This window comes from Periplaneta americana, chromosome 1, assembly GCF_040183065.1.
Source record: "Periplaneta americana isolate PAMFEO1 chromosome 1, P.americana_PAMFEO1_priV1, whole genome shotgun sequence".
NCBI lineage: Eukaryota > Metazoa > Arthropoda > Insecta > Blattodea > Blattidae > Periplaneta > Periplaneta americana.
Window position 1 is genome coordinate 19,999,099 of NC_091117.1, and position 22,978 is coordinate 20,022,076.

A 22,978-nucleotide genomic window follows, 5' to 3' on the forward strand; every position below is an offset into this window, starting at 1 on the left:
TGAATCTGTAATCTGTAAGTTCACTTCAATACACAGATTTACGAAAATTAATAAAATTGTTATCTCGGCAAACAAAAAAGGGATGCATTCCTTTGTCTGTGAAAACAGCATTGTGATTACGTATAACGTAAGTTTATTAATCATGTGACTAACGAGAAAGACAGGCTACGTACGGCGCGACGTCACATTCTTAAGGGTATATGTACGTGAACGACCACTAATATTATCAGAAAATGCAGGCTCTAAATTTCCTTAATTTTATAAGGAAATGAACTCACAATTGAACAAAAATTACAAAGTACCACAACAAGACTTATTAGAACTTAAATATCTGATAAAAGTATAAAAAAAGTTGCTAATAATATTTTTTATGGTTAAGTTTTACTTTAAGTTTAATTTTCAAAAATTTGAACATTTTCACACATATTATTTCATAAATCCACAACCATTAGAGATGGAATTATGAAATTTTGTACACTGATTTAACATGCATTTATGCAAAAGGTAGATTAAAAATGATGCCCATTTCTTTGAAAATAGAAAAATTAGGTTACAAAAATATTATATAAATGTTAATATATTTTATATAGGACAAATAAAAAATTAATTGTATTAAAATAAACATCTCTGCATGTCTGAGAGTAGTCTGCTTTTCAGAAATAAGTGTTTATTACATGCAGGAAAAATATAAAAAATGTCAGAGAAATCATAACAATGTTATGGTTACCAAATGATGTAATTGTAGAATTTTTTTTTCTTTTTTTTTTTTTTTCATACTTTCATAAAACTGGTTTGAAAAATATTATTAGTAAACTTTCTTTATAATTTTATCAGATATTTAAGTTCTAATAAGTCTCGTTGTGGTACCTTGTAATTTTTGTCCAATTGTGAGTTCATTTTATTCTTTCTTTTAGAAATTTCGAGCCTGCATTTTCTAATAATATTTGTCGTCGTTCACGTACACATACCCTTAAGGCTGGTTCACAATAAACCGGGAACGGAAACGACAACGAGAACGAAAATATTGCTGAAATGTATTTAAATGTGAGCACTCACAATTAACGAGAAGCATGCCGGAGCCCGGGAACGGGAACGTGAAAGTTAATTGTGAATGCCCACATTCAAATACATTTATTTAACAATATTTCCGTTCTCGTTTTCGTTCCCGGTTTATTGTTGACCAGCCTTTAGTCATAACATGGCCAACACTGAACAAGTTTATATATAAATATAGCAAAGTTTAACGGGGTTTAACATGAGTTTAATATAGCAATCCCTTTTTTTTTTTTTAGAACTTCGAACATGTATTTATATTAGGCGATTGTTTAGATGGCCATGACTAGACCATGATGACCACCAGTGGCGTAGCATGAAATTTTGAGCAGGGGAAGCGAACTCAAGCTGTCTTTCATGCAATATGAGAAAACGTATTACAAAAATACAGTCTTAAAATAAATAGTAGTCAATGCCAAGTCAGCAGTCAAGATTGGTTGGAACATCGTAAGTAACATCAATAAGGCATGACCTCAAATGATACGTAGTAAAATATGATTCACGGTTTACACATATCTCTTAACAAATAGACACGTATACGTATAACATTAGCTCACTCCCTGTCATACTTCGAGAAATCACAATATTAGTACCATTACGTAAGTATGCGTCTGTCTTTTGGTTGTGTCCTTCATTGACAGCAAGGGAGTCGGTCATTTGCTTTTTAAATCACACTTTTGTTCGTAAGTCAGTCTTGATAATACAATTGTCCTAAAAAAATTCAAGTAAATTAGTGTCAGGAACTGTTATTTCGCTCATTATTTATTATTTCAGCTACAACGCACACTAACACTTCAACTGAACACAACTGACGAAAAGGGATAACTCGGAAACTACTTATTTTAAATGTTAAAGCTAGCTTCTTGCGAGCCTTGCGACTAGGGTAGTTTAGTTAGAAAGGGATGGAAAATCTGCGGAGTGGATTACACAGAAGAAACCAGTCTGCTTGGAAACTGGTGTGTGCAGGCTTCTTGTTTACTGCTGCATCACAAATCCTCCTGAGCTGCCGCATCACATTATTTAACGCTTAAATATAAACTCTATTAAAATTAATAAATAATTTTGTTCATAAACTGCAGGTTTATTATGAAATTATTATTAACTGGGGAAGCTAAGCTTTTTAGCTTACATTGACGCTACGCCACTGATAACCACGTGACTCTGATTCGTGCCGTAGCCTGTCTTTCTCGTTAGCCACTACTCACTTCATCGGAACGGATTTTCACGTGTAAGGTCTAGATTCTCAACCTGCACTAATAGCAAAAAAAAAAATTAAATGAGTTTGTGCCACGGAAATTACACTGACGTTTCCATGGAGATGCTTATGTCATCCGAAAAACCCAACATTGTGAACAATTTATTATGGTCTTCAATGCATTAGTCTACGTACTAATAGTATAATTTATCCTTATTCCATTACCGGAATACCACAGTCTAGTATATAAAGTCACGTAGCTTGAGTTGTTGAGGGTACTAGGAGCAATAGACTGTGCCGGTATTATTTCACATTGTGATGAGGCGATAGTAGCGATCCTAGTGGTTAGCAACTATCTATGGATGCATATTCGCTACATATTGAGCTTCGTGATTGTAAATTATAGACTGTGGTAATAATACTTCCTGTAGCCTATAGACCTTATCGGCAATCATACAGATCTTCTCAAACCTCCTGGCACTTTTTTTTTTTTCAGTTTCCAAGGAAATTGTCGACAATTTATTTTAAGCAAATATAGTATGGAAAACTAGTATTTACTTCAAATCAGATCTGATGATTTCTATCCTGATCTTTCGACACCAGAAATTACAATGAATAAAACGTTATGGGCCTTTGTTCTCAAATAAGTTTTTCGTTGCTATGGTAGTTGTGCCACTATAGTACTATTAAATGAATGGAAGTACAGGAAAATGCTACGAACATATGGACCATCCAATATGTAATACAGTTACACACAAATTGTATAAAGTTGTAATTTGTTCGTTGAATCTGTGTTGGCAATTTACAGCTTACTAAAAAATGTTCTCATTTTTCAGGGTTTTTGGAACGATCCGGAGAAGATTCTTTCTGGAGATGGAAATACGACGAAGACACCTAAAGAAGTCCCCGGTACAAATCTCACAGGGTCAGAATGCTATGTAGTATTCGACTTGTTTGATAGTTGTTACCTAATAGAGCTTACTTACAACTTCCCCTCTATAATTAACAAAATAACCTATCTTAAATGTTTTAAAAATGAAAAACATTTTCTTTGTTGCTTATCTAATAATGTAGTTTTCACTTTCAAATTTTTGTAGGCCTACATCATGATTTATTATACAAAACGTTAACAATTCTAACGTGCAAAATGTCGGGTAAAATGTCCGCTACCATTTCTAAATACTAGGCCTACGTGTATCTTGCTCCTTAGTGGGAATACGCCGAGGCAACCCGCAACATATATTTGCAACTTAGCGGCAGCAGGCCGATACAACCCGCAACATATTCTTGGAAAAATAAATCAAGTTTGAATATCATAGTATGTGCATTATATTCAAGATATTACTAGTGGCTTGAGCAGCTAATGTTGAATTTATTTTCTTGCATTGGTACAATATTCATTAAAAGTTGAAGTTCTTTGTTTTATGATTATGCTGAGATGATTCTCATCTATGATTATTTGAAGTCACACAACCACCAACCACTTAAAAAAAATGTTATGTTTTGAATCATTTCGAGGGAAAAATTGTTCCGTAGCCGGGTATCGAACCCGGGACCTTTGGTTTAACGTACCAACGCTCTACCACTGAGCTACCCGGGAACTCTAACCGACACCGATCCAATTTTTCCCTCTATATCCACACACCTCAAAGTGGGCTGACAACCGTCAAGCAACCAACTTCGAGTGCACACTAACTCCGTGTTGGTACGTTAAACCAAAGGTCCCGGGTTCGATACCCGGCTCCGGAACAATTTTTCCCTCGAAATTATTCAAATCAACTTTACAGGGAGTTATACCTGAAATCTTGATTTGCATAATACACGTCACTGTTCGTTAACAGAAAACCACAATTTAAGTCACACGGAGTTAGTGTGCACTCGAAGTTGGTTGCTTGACGGTTGTCAACCCACTTTGAGGTGTGTGGATATAGAGGGAAAAATTGGATCGGTGTCGGTTAGAGTTCCCGGATAGCTCAGTGGTAGAGCGTTGGTACGTTAAACCAAAGGTCCCGGGTTCGATACCCGGCTCCGGAACAATTATTCCCTCGAAATTATTCAAATCAACTTTACAGGGAGTTATACCTGAAATCTTGATTTGCATGTTATGTTTTATTTAACGACGCTCGCAACTGCAGAGGTTATATCAGCGTCGCCGGATGTGCCGGAATTTTGTCCCGCAGGAGTTCTTTTACATGCCAGTAAATCTACTGACATGAGCCTGTCGCATTTAAGTACACTTAAATGTCATCGACCTGGCCGGGATCGAACCCGCAACCTTGGGCATAGAAGGCCAGCGCTATACCAACTCGCCAACCAGGTCGACCCAACCACTTAAACGTTCCACGCAATTATAAGAATTCTACGAATCGCCGGCCATCTTTTTCCTTTGGTCAATAAGTCTTTCTTACATTGTATCGTTTATGCGCACTTTTCATGTTACAATAAGTGACGTAGGACTCTAACATTAAAGTAGGAAAATGTGACGATATATGTAAAGTTCTCACAATAATTGCATTGTCCCTTAATACACTAGGTCATTAAGTATTGACATAAGCTCTAAGTCTAAGTCACGGAAAAGCATAAAACACCATTTTCGTACAGACGTGTATTTTTAAGTTACAGAAGACAACTTATCTGAATTGTAAAAGGATGTGATCAAAGTGAACATTGTAAACCCATTTTTTACATAACGTAATCGCTTAACAATAGTTTCATATAATAGAGACAGGCGAAATATGTAAGCAACTTTCTTATTCGAAAACTTTCCTGCTAGCAGTGAGGGAACAAAAATTTTCACGATTTATGTTTTGTGGAATGTAATTCACGCCAAAAAAAAAATGTTTCATATTTCATAATATTTTGGTAAAATTTTCTTATATAATAAAAATCTTCGTATTTTTCAATTTTTTTTTTTTTTTTTTCACGATTGTATTTTACTTGGTAGAATATTAATATAGACAAAAGTATTAATCCCTGAAGGCTTATTTTAAAATAATTATGTAAGCCTACTTGAAATGGTTTATGAACGAAGATATTTTAGCATTTAAATATTTGTTTCATATTTTCATAGTTGGCAAAATATTCTTTATATTGTGCCGGTCTCTACTCTTAGCTCATACCTTTATATGAGTCGTCACCCCTGTGACGCTAGCAAGAACTTGGGGAGCTCCGGTGCCCCTCATACAGAACGAGGAGTCATCTAGAATCCACCACCACTGCCATCTACCAGTCTCTGGACAAACCGTGAGAAACACCCACCATTGCGGACAGCCGATTCGGCGTCACACAAGTATAGGAGATGTCCTTTTTTCGAGACCGAAATGATACTGAAAAGGGAATTGTGGAGAGTATTCGTCGAATGACGAAGTAAAGCCCCTCACAAAAAAAAAAAACTTTTCCACTAACGCCGGGATATGAACTCGAGTACGCGGTCCTCTTAAGCCAGCTCTGTCATTGTGGCTATATATAGTCTACCCTTGTTGTGATGGAAATTTTTCATACAACTTATAACAAGTCTTTCAGTGATTGAATAGCCGCCCAGAACAAGTTTGTAACCCTCATTTCTCATAAGTTGACATTTTCGTGAATAATGGTTGTTAATGATGTGTTATTGTAATGCTTGTACTCGTATAAAAATCAGCGCACGTGTCTGAATGTCAACCTTGCTCTAGAAAATTAAAAGTATGTTCAGTACAATGTGATTTCCCCCATTTTTTAAGAATTTCGTATTTGCTGGTTACAACCTTCTTCTGGGCGGCTATTCAGTTCTTGAATGCCACATGACAGAGAAGTATCGTGATCGTACCTCTTCTTAAAGAACAGCATGAATTTTCTGTAAAATGGTTGATAGCTTGATAGCTTTCATTTTAAAGTAAGAAGCTTTATTTACGTTTTTTTATCAGAACAGTAAAACTAGTAATTTCTCTTCATTTGAGGCTTGTTCTTATTCATTTATAGTAATTTTTTAACTCTATCAATATATTATTTTGTTTTATTGAGGAATTACTTGTCAATAAGTTTATTACGCACAATATACTTAACTTTATTTGAATCGGTAATTATGTATGGAATTATAGGATACGGTAGCTCATTTAAATCCAATTTTAATCCACTTTATTTATTACAGAAGAAAATAATTAAAATATGTCTTCATAAACCTATTGATTTTCCATCTCAAAATTTGTTTCTAGACTTTAATGTACTTAACGTAAGACAAATTTATTATATTGTATTAATAAAATTCATACATAAAAATCGAAATAATTTTGAATTGTAATCTCATAGTTATGAAACAAAAGGTATGAATCCTTGAAGATTGTTTGAACCAAAATGCAACACTGTTACAGTATTTAATCATAGTAGTAATTTAGGACCAAGAATATATAACAAATTTATATTTAAATATCCTAATCTTGTCAATTCTAATAGTTCTAGTATTATATTTAAAAAGTTATGTATGGATTTTATAAAAATTGAAAAATTGTAAATTTAAATATATATATACTATAATTGCACAGTAGACATAAGACAAATTGTATTGTATAGCCTACTTATTAATTTCAATTCAGGAATCCGCCCCTGAGCACGAGTTCTCCTCTTTCAGGGGCTAGCTAAAGTTTTTCTGTATATATTATATTTTATGCTACAATTATTATCAAAATAATAAATAAGTAAATAAATTTATTGTTCAGTGATAGCAAAGGAGATTGAATTTATAGAGATATTAATATAGGTCTACATCATGATAATTTATGTTCTTAACTTATTAGTTTGTGAGAGCGTAAGACTTAGGTATGTCAAAAAGCTCTTTGATTAATTTTAACGTGCCCTAATTAATTAGGTATGAAAACTGCGAGAATAAACTGTAAAAGCTATGGTAAAAGCCATCAGTGTAGCTCAGGCGGTACCAAGTGGAGCTCAGAGAATCTCAAACATCTTGTATGTAATTTTCCATCAACAATTCCAGTCGATCTGGTTGGCGAGTTGGTATAGCGCTGGCTTTCTAAGCCCAAAGTTGCGGGTTCGATCCCTGACCAGGTCGATGGCATTTAAGTGTGCTTAAATGCGACAGGCTCATGTCAGTAGATTTACTGGCATATAAAAGAACTCCTGCGGGACAAAATTCCGGCACAGCCGGCGACGCTGATATCTGTCGCCGATTTGCGAAAGGGGACATGTACAAAATCACAAGGCGTTTCAAAATCGCAAAAACTATAACTAAGTTAACAAATTAAATTGTTCATATACTTTTTTTCTAATTAGATCACTATGGAAACATACATTCAGGATTCATGAACATTTAAATTATTTTAATGTGTTATGGCTTTTTTGCGATTTTCCAACACTTTGTTATTTTGGACGTGTCCCCTATTGCATATCGACGACAGATATAACCTCTGCAGTTGTGAGCGTCGTTAAATAAACCATAACATTAACATCAAGAATTCCATCTCCTGTCGGTTGATACAGCGTCGTTAAAAACCAATGGAAAATCAGTTTTAAAAAAACAAGAGTGCGTCATCTGCTGTGTATATCTGGAACTCGCTACTGACGACTCAAGTGAGTCACCTAGCGGGCAATGGAAGAACTAAAATGAATTGAAATAATTATTTTATTTACACAAATTACCTAAGAAAAGCTTTTTCTCGAAGCTTTATCTCATCTAGTTGTCTGTGACATCTGTACAGTTGGTGATATTAATTGTTATACTCTTTATTACTTTATTATAAATTACACGTGCGAATAGAAAATTTTCTGTTACGTTGTATTTGTAATGTTGGTTACACTTGTTACAATAAACATGGCGGCTGTCACGAAGAAGTGAATTTGTGTTTCGACTTTCAACATGAATATAAACATTACTATTAATTTATATTGCAAGTGATTTATTCTTTTGCCGCATGTAAATCAAAATAATAAGTCTTCTGAATGTTTGTACAGTAAATATTCTGTTGAATCATGATCATGTTATGATGAAGGAAGAATTTGTTATTACCTCATACAATCAGTACCTTGCACAAGATAACAAATTTCCTTAAAATGTACAGAATTCAGCCTAAGGTTATATTGGATAACTTCGTTAGAAGATATGTGAGTTGTCATAGATTGCTTAAAGCAAGTGAAAGATGTAAAACTACATTTAATTGTGAAACATCTCTTGCCAAGTCACATTTAAAGAAGTCAAGTTACCACAGCATTAGACAAGCTGGATTTAATACACAAGTAAGTTACCGGTAATTTGAAGTATGTACACAAAAATTGCAATTTGTTTAACCAATATTTAATGGTGAATATAGTGCTATCCTAAACGCGGAAAAGACTTTAAGGGAAAATCTGAAAGTCTGGTGCAGCTAAGCACATTAGGTGTCAAATGCGCATCATATAGGGAGTGAGTGACAGGAACAAGCCGTTACACCGTTCTTTGAGATTATCAGGACTTAATTGACGGAGATTAATAAGTTGTAGGCCTAGAATGTAGAGCCTCAATATTTTAGGCACACCTTTTCCTATCACTACATTTTTCTCAGATTGATAAGCACGAAATTTTATCATCCCTTCATTTCTGTGAGATCTCCGTTCTAGTATTTTTAAATCGTTAATCTGACAACCTTTCTTTCATAAGGAAATAAGTCATTTGTATATTTTAGCAGCACCAACTGTGGTCAAATATTGGGAGAGAGAAGTCACATGTGACTAACATTGTTATGGTCCTTGATCTTCTGTTAGCTATCCTCTCATCTAACCTACTCTCCTGTCACTTGGTTATACTCTCTTCTAACCCTCTCTTAACCTCGTTACTTTCATCGGCCTCAAGCCACTTAGCTACCCCTCATCTAATACACGGCAATCTTGTCACATTCCCCAGCCATGCCACTTAGCTATTTCCTGATCTGACATATTCTAACCTTGTCACATTCCTCAGCCTCATGTCACTTATTTCCTGATCTAACCCACTCTAACCTTGTCGCAGTCATTGGTCTCCTGTCACTTAACTGTCCTCTCATTTAATCCACTCTAATCTTGCCACAATCCTCAGTCTTCTGTTACTTATCTATCCACTCATCTAACCTAACCTAACTTTTAATTCGCATTAAGTTATTTACGGGAAAAAAACGATGACGGAAGATAAACACAGTGCAACACCAACCCCATGATCAGATACTACCACTAATATATACCAATTGCAGTGAACTCATGGTGCTGTTGAAGTAACCTACTGGTAAATATTTACGTAGGTACTAAAAACTACATTCATTGTAGGCCTTGTATTTAATAAAATGTTTGTTTCAGTAAAGGGCTTTTATATAACAAGCGACACTGAAACTTCCAACTTGCATTTTTCTGAGTTCTATGGTGAGGAAATCTGTGACAGATTAGGTTAGGCTAGGTTAGTTTGGGCTTTTCGTATGCCTTGTAATACGAGTCTGTGACAGGTTAGGTTAGTTTAGTTTAGGCTTTTGTTATGCCTATCATATACTAAATGAAGTGATCTATGTATTTCGCATTCATTTTGAAGTTTTCTACGTCTTTATTTCACGTGTTAAATAATCAATTTTAGATTGTCTATACCGATAAATTATTTTCAATTTTTACCCATTTTCTAATATTATGTTTTCGAATCAACAGACGTGCTATGTGAATTGTTCACATTCAAAACTACATTCCATCTGAAATTTAGACCATTTGCCACTTTTTTCGTCAAAAAAAAACTTCAGTATCGCGAGCTATAGAAAAAGCCAATGAAATAGTGTGGTAACTTTCTGAATTTATAAAGTAAGCTACAAGTCTTTTGTCCAACTAGTATAGATTGTTTTGTATAGTAATGTACGACGTGTTTGTGAATGAAATTCATGTTTACTTTTAACTAAGAAGCATGTCATTTCATTAACTTATTCTAGAAACTACAGGTAGGCCTACTGTAAATAATTTTATAACTTACTGCAGTATTGAAGATTATGTTTGTTCTAAGGTTTACAAACAAGTAAGAAGAGAGTACCTGGCCGTGTGTAGCCTGCTGCATCGTTCAGGTCTGAGAACAACCCATCAACTTTCAAGCTGTCTTCATGCTAGAGGTATACATTCTACAAATGCAACCCCTCAGCAGCAGCACCCGCCCCCAAATAATCAAGACGACAACAAGAAGCCAAATAAAGAGGATGAAGATGACAATAAAATTTCATCTCTTCTTGCAAAGGCCTTCCTGTGGATGCTGACAGCGTACATGCTGATGGCGATCCTCTCCCTTCTGTTTCCAAGCAGTGGTCAGCCTGAGGTGAGAATTTTATTGAATTAAAATTTGTTTTAGAATTTGTAAAACAATCTTAAGTATCATATACTCATTTCACTCCCTCTTAGTCTCACTTGTTATCCTCTTACAAAAAAATAGTAGTTTGATACAGGGGTGTAGTTCTGCCAGGCCAGGACGCCGCCCCAGTACTTTTTCTGCAATCTGGGAGTGCCCTGCTTCTTTATTTTTACTTCATAAAATAATAATTTTCTTACTTGTGTCTTGCTCAACTTTGTATTTTAATTAAATGTGCTCTCTTATTATATTAAACCTACAAGCCAGACTCGGTGTGTAAGAGTACAACACTTACTACTTGTAACTATGTACAATCTAAGTAGATAATTGTTTTCCAGTTGCAACTGAAAGTGACAGCACCTGAAAACATTATTGAAGAGGTACCACGTTTAGGTTATGTTTCTGTAAGGTGATAAACTGTTTTTTGCAGGTCACTCGTTATGTTTCATGGAATGAGTTCGTCCATCATATGCTGGCCAAAGGAGAAGTGGAAGAGGTTATAGTAAGACCAGATGTCGATATAGTGACCATCATCCTTCATGAGGGCGCTATTATAAAAGGGAAAAGGGTGAGTATTTAAACAGCTTGCACATATCTTAGCCAGAGTGGAAAATCCATAATACCAGAATATGTACAGTCAACTCTGCTTACAGCGAATCTCTAGGGACTCAGATATTTGGCTAATTGTATCTGAAATTCATTATAAGCGAAGTCATCCCTTAACCTTAATAAAAGTAACAGGCAGAATATCTCAAGTATAACTAATTTTATTGTTGTAGAATCTGTAAATGAGAAATAAATACAAGGTGGGTGGAAAGTCACTTTCCCCAATATTCGTTCTTAGGTTTCATACTTGTACATATGTACGTAGAGGTCATAACTTGAATAAACGAGTAGCTGGTGTAATAGGTGGAAAATTCGAACAAGATGGGGAATATGTCACTTTCAAGAGCTCTTGTTACCGGTACCTTACTTTTTTTAAACACCTTTGTATGTGGGATTTTCATCATACAGAACAATATGAACTGACAGAAGGTCTACTCTTTTGTCACAAAATATAAATGCTACTTGTGTTGTATTGTAACCAGCGTTGATTTCAGCCAGTTTTTTTTTCTCTTTAGTGTAAAAAAAATTGAGATGCAGATTTATTGTATTTTATTTGGTAGATATTAAATGTAGGCAAAACTGTTAATCTCTGAAGTATTATTTGTAAACAGTGATGTAAATCTGCTCCAAATAGTTAGGTACCGGTACGAAAATATTTTAGCATTGAAATATTTCATATTTTCCCAAAATAAATGTCATATTTGGCAAAATTTTCTTCATATTGTGCCGATCTTTAATTATTATTATTTATGTTTGCAGATAGATCACAAAACATTTCACATGAATATAGTTGATATCAAAAGATTTGAAGAGAAATTGCGGGAAGCTGAGAGAAACTTAGGCATCACTGTAGACAATGGAATCCCTATCATCTACGAAAGAAGCTCCGACACAACTGGGAAACTGCTGGCTTCCCTCATTGTTGTTGGCCTGTTGTTGTCTCTCCTATCACGCAGTCGCAGCATCCGACCGCCAATCAGCATGGACACAATTGTGAGTTCACTTACACGTGCACACATTAACAGTTTATTGTTTTTATACATACATACACAGATATGCACGAAGACTATTGGAAGAATGGTAAAAGAGAGGACAAACGAAATTTCGAAACAAGATATTTTTCATAATATTAAGGACCTAGGATCACTAAAATACTACAGGGAGGTTAAAAACGTTTTGGGAACAGTGAGAATATATTAGGTTAAATTCAAGGGAAGAGAGAACAGGAATGGTATGGTGGAGATTAGGTATCTGGAGACTCAAGAATAAGAGAGGGAACGTAGAGAAAGATACATATCCGTAATGCAGTCTAGAAGAAGACGCAATACATATAGCTTTAAATTGTGCGGCAATGAATAATTTGAGAAATTATTGGATGGATAAACAATTTTTGAACATAAACGGTATAGTGGCATATAAAAAAATGAATTGTCCCCTAAACGCTAGCAATCTGCATAAATTAGGAATATTTCTTTTTAGAGTTAAAATTAGATGGGAAGAGAAAGTTAAAACTCTGACTAAAATGGGATTATAGGTGTTGAATATTCAGACGGATATGAAGCTACGAAAAGTATATACAGTAGAACCCCGATTTTCCGTCATCCTATTAACCGATCGGTGGATTATCCGACTGCTTTTCTCATCCTATTTTTCTATAAGCCCTTACCATTACACGATATGTCGTAGGAATGCTTCTGCACATTTCCGGCAACAGAAGCAGTTACTTGTGGGAGGGGGTGTTTTTCCCAACTTGTAAAATAGCTACTATCTGCTTTCAAAGAAATGACCTCAGTATCTTTCACACAATTGCAAACCCGTGCATCATTTGGTCTTTGTCCTACTGTTCGAGCGGCCATACTGTTTAACATCTATGCAAAATGTCTTTAAAGAGTGTCGAAAAAAATTTGTTCAGCTTAGTATCGGAAAAAAAGTGCAAGTAGAAACTATAGCTCATGTCGAATTACAATACGAGATTGGCATTACAATTTACAACTGTGCGCTATTTATTATAAAACAAAGATAAAGTGTATAAAGTACGAGCATGTAAATCTACAACATGATACCTCTACTCTTATCTTTCCTCTGACAACCATCACAAAGATTTCCTTGTCACTTAAAACCCGTCATTGACAACCAAACTTAAATTAGTGACCTTCTGATCCACTAACTAGCATGTTAAACGATGAAAGAGTAATGGAACGGAGAAAAATTCTCTCCGGTGCCGGGATTTGAACCCGGGTTTTCAGGTCTACGTGCTGATGCTTTATCCACTAAGCCACACCGGATACCACCCCGGCATCAGACAGAATCGTCTCAGTTTAAGTTCCAACTCTTAGGTTCCCTCTAGTGGCCGCCCTCTGCACTACGTCATAGATGTCTATGAACGTAGGACTGAAGTCCACACATGTGCTGAGGTGCACTCGTTGTGAGTGACTAGTTGGCCGGGATCCGACGGAATAAGCGCCGTCTTAAATCACGATGTGACTTATGCATATCATATATATTATCACCTATGCACTTAGTTTGTGAAAATATATTATAGTATGGATTATCCAATTTTTTCGATTAACCGTTCAGTTCACCCCCTTCATTACCACGGATAATAGAGGTTCTACTGTAATTAATATAACAGAATAAGCTTTAAGTAGATTGAATATAGAAAAGAAAAAGTTAAAGTTAATGGTTTCAATATAAGTGTTCACTATATTATTATTATTATTATTATTATTATTATTATTATTATTATTATTATTCACATTGCAAAAATTTAGTAAAGATTACTGTCATCATTAAAGTGCATGTTTCTTGCAATCCACCTCATCACGTGCTGTGTACACCAACAATTTCTCCTCCCGTTCAATTCCATTGGGAATAATCTTGCTTGAATGACATGACATGTAGAAGATCGTATTCTATATGTGTGTTGTCTTTGCAAACTATTCAGAATATAAAAACTAAGTAAATACTGTATTTCATCATGTAATCGTTATCATCACAAAATGGTTACATCCTTATTTATAGACAAACTGCGCAGGACTTCAAAATTTCACCGCATAATCATCACATAGATATTTCTATTCATCATGATCAACTGCAACTCAAAGTACCTTTACGCTCAAGATCGAATGTGCGAGAAACAATAGTGGCCACTGACGAAAGTGAATTGAGTAGAGATGTGAGATCTTAGCACAAAGCCAATGGCCATAAATGCCTTTACTTCAGTACAATTTTGTTCTGAGTGGTTGTTATTTACGAGTGTTCAAATACTTTTAGGTTTAGACCAATTATTTTTCCATGGACTGTTCCAGTAGTCAGATAATATCGATTTCAGTGTATCAGATGATCAGTACATGTGATTCAATAATAGCATGAATGTTTTTAGTCGATAAAAAAGTGTTTTAATTCAATAACATCACTTACTTTCTTACAAATGGCTTTTAAAGAACCCGGAGGTTCATTGCTACCATCACATAAATCCGCTATCGGTCCCTATCCTGAGCAAGATTAATACAGTCCCCATCATCATATCCCACCTCCCTCAAATCTGTCTTAATATTATCCTCCCATCTATGTCTTGGCCTCCCCAAAGGTCTTTTTCCTCCGGCCTCTCAACTAACACTCTATTGCATTTCTGGATTCGCCCATACGTGCTACATGCCCTGCCTATCTCAAACGTCTGGATTTAATGTTCCTAATTATGTCAGGTCAAGAATACAATGCGTGCAGTTCTGTGTTGTGTAACTTTCTCCATTCTCCTGTAACTTCATCCCTCTTAGTCCCAAATATTTTCCTAAGCACCTTATTCTCAAACACAACCTGTGGCCATGCCAGAGAATCAGTCCCATTTCAAGGCTTATTTTAGGGTTTCGGCACAAGCTATTTTTTACGGTGATGGGTTGTTAGCCCTTTGTCCAACCCCCAAGCTGGAGGACCATCCCTTATCAGCTGTCCGCAACTGCTTATTCAATATATTCACAGCTACCCTCCATATTTGGAGGCCCTCTCCTCTATTCAATAATATCACAGTAATTTTTATTATTTTTTTTTTTTAAGGTATTATTCACTTTAAGGTTCCAGCATCCCACACTAATACCAGTTCCTCTTCTTCCCCTCTTCTTCATCTTCCGCTACGAATCACGCATCTTGGCTCTGCTTGCTCACACACACCTGTTATATGGAAGCTCATCACTGAAAGTTGACGTGACCAATCATTACTACTTTAATTTATTTTTCATATATAGCCACTGGCAAAAAAAAAAATCATTAAAATGCGACGATTATGCGATGAAATACGCAATGGCAATGGTTTGTCTTACAGACTCAGCTTGGTCGAGCTAAGTTCACCTTGGTTGATCCCCTGACAGGACCTGGGAAAGGAGTCCATTTCTCTGATGTTGCTGGTTTGAAGGAGGCAAAACAAGAAGTAATGGAATTCGTGGACTATCTTAAAAGACCAGAACATTACAAAAGTCTAGGTGCCAAGGTAAGAATGTAATATATGTGATATGTAAGTACACATTCTGAAGCTCGAATTTAGTCATGAAGGGATTCAGTTATGAAAAATCAAATATCAAGTAGAAAAATTGTAACTTTGAATGGCAAATCAGTGAGAAAATGCACTTAACTTATTTAAGTTGATTCTCCATTTGTGTCCGTTGAGTAGACTCAAAAACATAATTTATAGTCTAGATAAGGATTATTCATTTTTGAGTTCTACAGAATTATCTATAGTCCGGTCAACTTGCTTCATACTCTAAGGGTGAAACCTAACCATTTTCCTCCCCATTACTACCTATGCTAGTGGATTGTGGTGATTTTCTAGTTTGCAAGTTGAATTTTCTTTTGCCAACTTCGTTTCGAATTTCGATACTGACAGATACTGCAAATGGTAGTGATTTTGTAACTGGTATGTTGGCAGCTGAGACAAATATCGACAATATTTGTCGGTACTGGAGTTCCATGAAATTAAAATTGTACTAGATTTCTGAGCCAGTTACTGGAAGCTAGTGAAATTTGAACATACTAATATAATCAATTAATATCAGTATTAATATTAATACATAATAGTTATTTTATGTGTTGCATTGTGGTTATAATTCAAGACTATAGTCAGGTAATTTTTCGGAGTTAGTACTAATAATTTCATTTAGCCAAACAAAATACATTTTTAGGTTAGGTCTCGTGAGTCAGTTGTTTAGTCAAACCAATGGATTTCGTATTGCCAGGCAAAATACTTGACATGTTGATCCTTTTCCCTTATAGTTTGCCTACGAAAATATGTTACAAATTATTGAATTATTTAGAATAACCTTCCAACACAAAGTACGGTAAGTAAATAAGTCATTTAGGCCATGTCTCAAAGCTTCATTTTCAGCTGAAGTGAACTAGATTGTTGACTAAATAGCCGGATGTGACGTCAGAAGTTATGATCCAAAGCTACATAGTGCATAGCAATCAAGTCCATAGTAGCTAGTAAACGAAAATGGTTGCTTGATTGTTGACTTGTTCACTAAACAAACATGGATACCTCAACAGCATTGGGGTTATGAAATCTGAAAATGCTTTGGAAGTGAAATAATGTAAATATAATGTGGAATAACACGTTAACTTTGAACAATGGCATTGTTAGTACCTTCTGTACAATGTGTTAAACATTATTGTAATATTAAGCCCTTATCTTTTCCACATAATTCGTAATGAAACTGCATTAGGACACTGCCTTCTTAATTCAGTGTTGCACCGTGATGTCATGGTTTTTAGAAAAATAATCTATGAAGAAGGCCGTGTTTCAAGCATACATTTCCAAAGCTCCCTAGTGTGTAGTTTACAAGTCACCTAGTTGCTAGTCACTAGTGTGTAGTGTGGACTTGAGCTTTGAGACACGGCCTTAGTATGCAGGATCGTGTGATATCTGGTAATAGTTGGCAACACTGACAAGACAGCAATATTTGCTGTTTAGGAACTGTTCTTATGTGACCCTCACTATATTATGGTTAATAGTTGTTAATGTCAGAGAAAAATTCGCTCCGGTACTGAGGATCGAACCCAGAACCCCCAGTTCTACGCACTGCATGCTCTATGGCAGCTACACCAGGGCTCAATCCACACTAAGGGAAAAAACCAAAGAAGAAAGATTCGATCCAGTGCTGTGGGTTGAGCCACGGCATAGCTCAGTGGTAGAGCACCCAGTGTGTAGAACTGGGGGTCATTAACAAACGTAATTGATAATTTTTGTATTTGTAGGTGCCAAAAGGAGCTCTGCTGCTCGGCCCGCCTGGCTGTGGGAAGACGTTGCTGGCAAAGGCAGTTGCAACTGAGGCCAACGTGCCGTTCCTGTCCATGAATGGCTCAGAATTCATCGAGATGATAGGGGGGCTCGGAGCCGCCAGAGTGCGCGACTTGTTCAAGGAGGGCAGGAAGCGAGCCCCCTGCATCATCTACATCGACGAGATTGACGCCATCGGCCGCAAACGCAGTGCAGGAGTGGGGCAGTTCGATGGTGCCTCTGGGGAAGGGGAGCAGACCCTGAACCAGCTGCTAGTCGAGATGGACGGCATGGCTTCCAAGGAGGGCGTCATCATGCTGGCTTCTACAAACAGGGCAGATGTTTTGGATAAAGTGAGTGTTTGGAAAGTTAAGAAACGAAACATTCAAATATAGCAGCTTATGTATTTACATTGGTATTGTCGGACCATCGGATCTGTGCCCCTTCAGCGCTGTCGTCGTTCTTGGAAAAGTTAACGCCTGTACTCACTCCATTCCACCCGCTTTCCTCCCACCACGTTAAACAGCAGGCCATGAACCTTGCCGAATAGGGATGTTGCCAATCTTCCGTCAAACGGTGTCATAAATAACTGGTCCTCCATGCTACAATATTATTTCTTTCAATCAAAATACATCTTGTATTTCTACATTTTTTAAACCTAAATCCCATGTCTCGAATCACTTTCCGTAGTGTTTCTCTCCAACCTTGGAAATTATTGTCTCTCTCGCAACCTTCAGTAATTTATTCAATGTTAGAACTTTTTTCTGCACTGTATGAAATTCTTGTACCTTTCTTCTTAAAATACATGGGTTCATATCATCTACAAAAATTAAAGGTTCCCTTGATCTGTTCTTCTGTGGTGATTCTAGCTTTTCATCTCCTGCACAGACTCCCTCTCTCCTGATTTTCTTTATTAGGAGCTCTGACTTGCTTATATTAACTTACATAAAATGTTGTATTATTAGTATTAGTTAAGTAAGTAATTTTAATACGTAATCAATTGAAATAACATAAGCCTTACCTGTGATAGCAGCTGCTCTTTTCGTTGCCTGATTTATAGGAAACCTGTTTGCTTCTCTTCATCGCAAAATGCTATTACGTACTTGCTTAATAATATTTCTTTCGCCACTCCATGCTACAGTGTTCATGTTGAGTTGACAACACTGGACTGCAAGTGCAAATAAACTGTCCCGCAAGAAGGCAAAAATTGTGAGTAGTGGGGGACAGAAAGGGAGAGAGATAGATAGGAATGCAGGGAGAGAAATGAATTACCGAGGCTGAGAACGAATTAGGGTTCAGTTCGCATATCTTACGGGGGCACAGATCCGATGGTCCGACAGTAGTACTGTATTCATTTATCGAGTACAGACTGATTATTTAGTCCTCACAGCTAGGCGACGCGAAAAAGGGGAAGTAATAGGAGTAGTGGGGAGAGTTCCAGAGTAGAGATAAGGGTGAGCGGTCGGTAAAGGAATGCAGTACAGCTTAACTGTACTATAAACATACCGCTCTACCGCACGCATGACATTCAATCGCTCTGAAGACACTCCTTGGCGAAACTAAATGGACTCGCCTGACCACGGCGCACATTGCCGGCGACTGTCAGAACTAAATAATCGTACTGTACTGAGGTTGAGCTCTTGCCATTTTAATAATTAGGGACCGGATTTTTATGTAATTACATATTATATTCCTTTCAACCTAACTGTATATAAATAACAAATCTTTGCGAATCTTGTAATTACTATTAATATATTTAAATTTGATACTACATATTTTTACATATTTACCCCACATTACATATTATGGCTTGGTATTACATAAATCTACATATTTATGAGTTTAAAGCAGCTATTCTATCAATAGTCTCTAAACACACACCTTCATCTCAAACAGCAGAAATAACTAAAATGCTCTCTCAATTAATATCACTCAATAAAAGAATTGTATTCCAATGGATACCATCCCATTGTGGAATCCTGGGAAACGAGAATGCGGATGCTTTAGCAAAGAAGGGCAGCACTGCTACTTACAGACCTGTTACTAAATCTACGTATTACTCTGTGAAGAGATTTATTAAATCTACATACTTAGACTTCAACAAACAAAATTTGATAACACAATCCCAAGGAAAAAAATGGAACTCTCTGCATCAAAATCCACAGTTAATTCCCGATTTACCACGAAAATCGTCTGTAGCTGCATTTAGATTGGCAACAGGCCATGATTATTTGACCAAACACCTGCATAGAATTGGAATATATCAGTCCCTAACTGCCCATTGTGCAACTCAAACCATGAAATGGATATGGAACACCTCAAAGTCTGTGCTTCAGTGGCTGACCATGATAATATCTTTGAAAAATATTGGAGTGCAAGAGGTCAAATGACTTTATTGTCAAACGCCTGGCATTAGAAAACAACAAGATATTTATGAGTTTTATTCATTTTTACTTCTCTAAAAGGGGGGTGGGAAACTTCTGCTGGGGAAGTTTACGATTTGAAATACACAGATTTAAAAAGCCTTTTTACCTACTCAAGAAAGGTTTTTTCGGGACGAAACATAACATTCTTAGTTCCAGGAAGTAATAGAGGCACTCACCCAATACCACCTACTGTAAATATGAGTGAACAAAAGGAAACGTTTCTCATACCACTACCTTGTATTGTAAAAATCACTCAGAAAGTAGCGTTGCCTTCATGCGGTGGAGTGGGACGAGGACGACATGACTTGTCTCAAAATATAATTGTTCTGCACACGTCTTAACAAGCCGTTCCCATGCAATTTGCAACCTTACCCACCCTCTTCCTAATCCTTCCAGGGAAAACCCGTGTCAATTCTGGCAAGAGCCGCCATAAAGTAGCCGACTTTTTAAAAGAAGCTAAGTAAAGGAACAAACTGGAAAGATGTTGAAAAATTAAAATAAACAGCTTTTCAGTTTATTGCTTGACCTCTTTACTTTAAATTTAGTAGACCTATACGGAAATGGGATTTTCCGAGCAATTAGAACCTTGAGGTTGGAATAATCCTACCCTTCTGAATGAGACAGGAATGTCACTTTTCAAACAATGCCTATAGTTTGAGATTTTAGTAGGTACTTTGTTTCTTACAGGGAGCAGCTAAAATACATGTGTCCTACATCTACTCTTATTTTCTCCTAATCCAGTAAAGCGAAACAGTGCTTGCAGTACTGTTGTGTCATTCATTTCACTCAGTTCTCTAGTTTTAGAACTTAGAGTATAAAGTGCAAGTAAGTTTATCTACTGCTTTTAACTAACTAAAATGGCACCTGTATCTTCAACCCTAACGACAAAAATAAAATCATGGATTGCGATGGAAGAAGCTATCACTACAGATGGAAAAATAGTAATGTGTCAAGTGTGCGGTAAAAAAATCGGGTGCTCTATGATATCACAACTGGAGAGTCTTATCCTATACCTGCCAGATATTGATATTAAATATTTTCTTGATTTTACATATTTTGGTACATATTCAGCTTATTTTTTCTTACATAAATACTTACTTACTTACTTACTTACTTACTTCCTTACTTACTTACTGGCTTTTAAGGAACCCGGAGGTTCATTGCCGCCCTCACATAAGCCCGCCATTGGTCCCTATCCTGAGCAAGATTAATCCAGTCTCTACCATCATATCCCACCTCCCTCAAATCCATTTTAATATTATCTTCCCACCTACGTCTCGGCCTCCTCAAAGGTCTTTTTCCCTCCGGCCTCCCAACTAACACTCTATATGCATTTCTGGATTCGCCCATACATGTTACATGTCCTGCCCATCTCAAACGTCTGGATTTTATGTTCCTAATTATGTCAGGTGAAGAATACAATGCATGCAGCTCTGCGTTGTGTAACTTTCTCCATTCTCCTGTAACTTCATCCCTCTTAGCCTCAAATATTTTCCTAAGAACCTTATTCTCAAACACCCTTAACCTCTGTTCCTCTCTCAAAGTGAGAGTCCAAGTTTCACAACCATACACAACAACTGGTAATATAACTGTTTTATAAATTCTAACTTTCAGATTTTTTTGACAGAAGACTAGATGACAAAAGCTTCTCAACCGAATAACAACACGCATTTCCCATATTTATTCTCCGTTTAATTTCCTCCCGAGTGTCATTTATATTTGTTACTGTCGCTCCAAGATATTTGAATTTTTCCACCTCTTCGAAAGATAAAGCTCTAATTTTTATAGTTCCATTTCGTACAATATTCTGGTCACGAGACATAATCATATACTTAGTCTTTTCGGGATTTACTTCCAACCCTATCGCTTTACTTGCTTCAACTAGAATTTCCGCGTTTTCCCTAATCGTTTGTGGATTTTCTCCTAGCATATTCACGTCATCCACATAGACAAGAAGCTGATGTAACCCATTCAACTCCAAACCCTGTCTATTATCCTGAACTTTCCTAATGGCATATTCTAGAGCGAAGTTAAAAAGTAAAGGTGATAGTGCATCTCCCTTACATAAATATGTACATATTTCACACTTTGATATTACATAAAAATCCGGTCCCTATTAATAATATACTCGTAATCAATATGGAATGACAGAGCAACTAGATATTCTGTTAGTGAAATGCTGTCATTGTGCTATTGAAAACTAAGACCTTTTTATAAGGTTTCTTTTTATGGACACGTGTCTTTATTGTTAATGATTTCTTTTGTGAAACAAAAATATATTTAGCTTTAGATATGTTGCTCCAGAGTATTAATCCATATTTCAGTATAGAACAAAAATATGCAAAGAATGCCAATTTAACCCAATGAACTCGTATTTAAATTCCCTGCACTCAATTTAATGTTCAGTTTGCTGATAAACGTGCAGTGTGCTGATTCAGATGTCTTACTAGGATATTTTGCTTTGGTAAATCTTGTGCGACCACAGTTCGTCAAATGAGACAATTGATTGGGCTAAGCGTATTTATATTATATATATATAATTTATTTAATCTGGCAGAGCTAAGGCTAGTAGGCCTTCTCTTCCGCCCAGCCAGACTCTAATTCTAATTGAATAAAATTGTTTACTTAGTTATTACAATAATATCTAGACCATAAAACAACATGAAAGTAAATAATGAGAGTTGGATAAGTACTGTTAGTGTGACAGTAATAAACATTGGTCAGAAATAGTGATAATAATAATAATAATAATAATAATAATAATAATAATAGTAATAGTAATAATAATAATAATAGTGATAATAATAATAATAATGAGATAATTTAGATATTTATCTGTGATATATGTAACCATTAAACATTGAGAAACCTGAAACAGCTATTATTGTTAACAAGAATTGTTAGAAAAATATTTCGTTAGTCTGTCTATTCTTAAATTGGTTTGATGTCTGACAGTCCCTGACATTACTCGGTAGGGAATTCCAAAGCCGAGGAACAGCCACAGTGAAAGAAGATGAATATGAGGATGTTCGGTGGGAGGGAATGGATAATATTGAGGAGTGTTGTGATCGTGTGTCTAGGTTATGATGGGTGGATAAATTTTGAAAACGAGACGCAAGATAGACAGGAGT

At 36.1% G+C, this 22,978-nt stretch overlaps 1 protein-coding gene across 4 annotated transcripts in view; it reads left to right on the forward strand.

Moving 5' to 3' along the window:
* Spg7 (SPG7 matrix AAA peptidase subunit, paraplegin) overlaps positions 1 to 22,978 on the forward strand; it is a 431,125-nt gene that overhangs the window by 399,062 nt on the left and 9,085 nt on the right. For 2 of the 4 annotated variants that reach the window (XM_069842717.1, XM_069842604.1), the window contains exons 3-8: positions 3,085 to 3,157; positions 10,218 to 10,520; positions 10,981 to 11,118; positions 11,916 to 12,149; positions 15,475 to 15,639; positions 17,400 to 17,774. In XM_069842717.1, coding sequence (XP_069698818.1) covers positions 3,085 to 3,157; positions 10,218 to 10,520; positions 10,981 to 11,118; positions 11,916 to 12,149; positions 15,475 to 15,639; positions 17,400 to 17,774 — 1,288 coding nt within the window. Of the gene's footprint in view, positions 1 to 3,084; positions 3,174 to 7,882; positions 8,471 to 10,217; positions 10,521 to 10,980; positions 11,119 to 11,915; positions 12,150 to 15,474; positions 15,640 to 17,399; positions 17,775 to 22,978 lie in introns of those variants that run through there. The other 2 variants (XM_069842683.1, XM_069842525.1) reach the window with 2 other exon arrangements.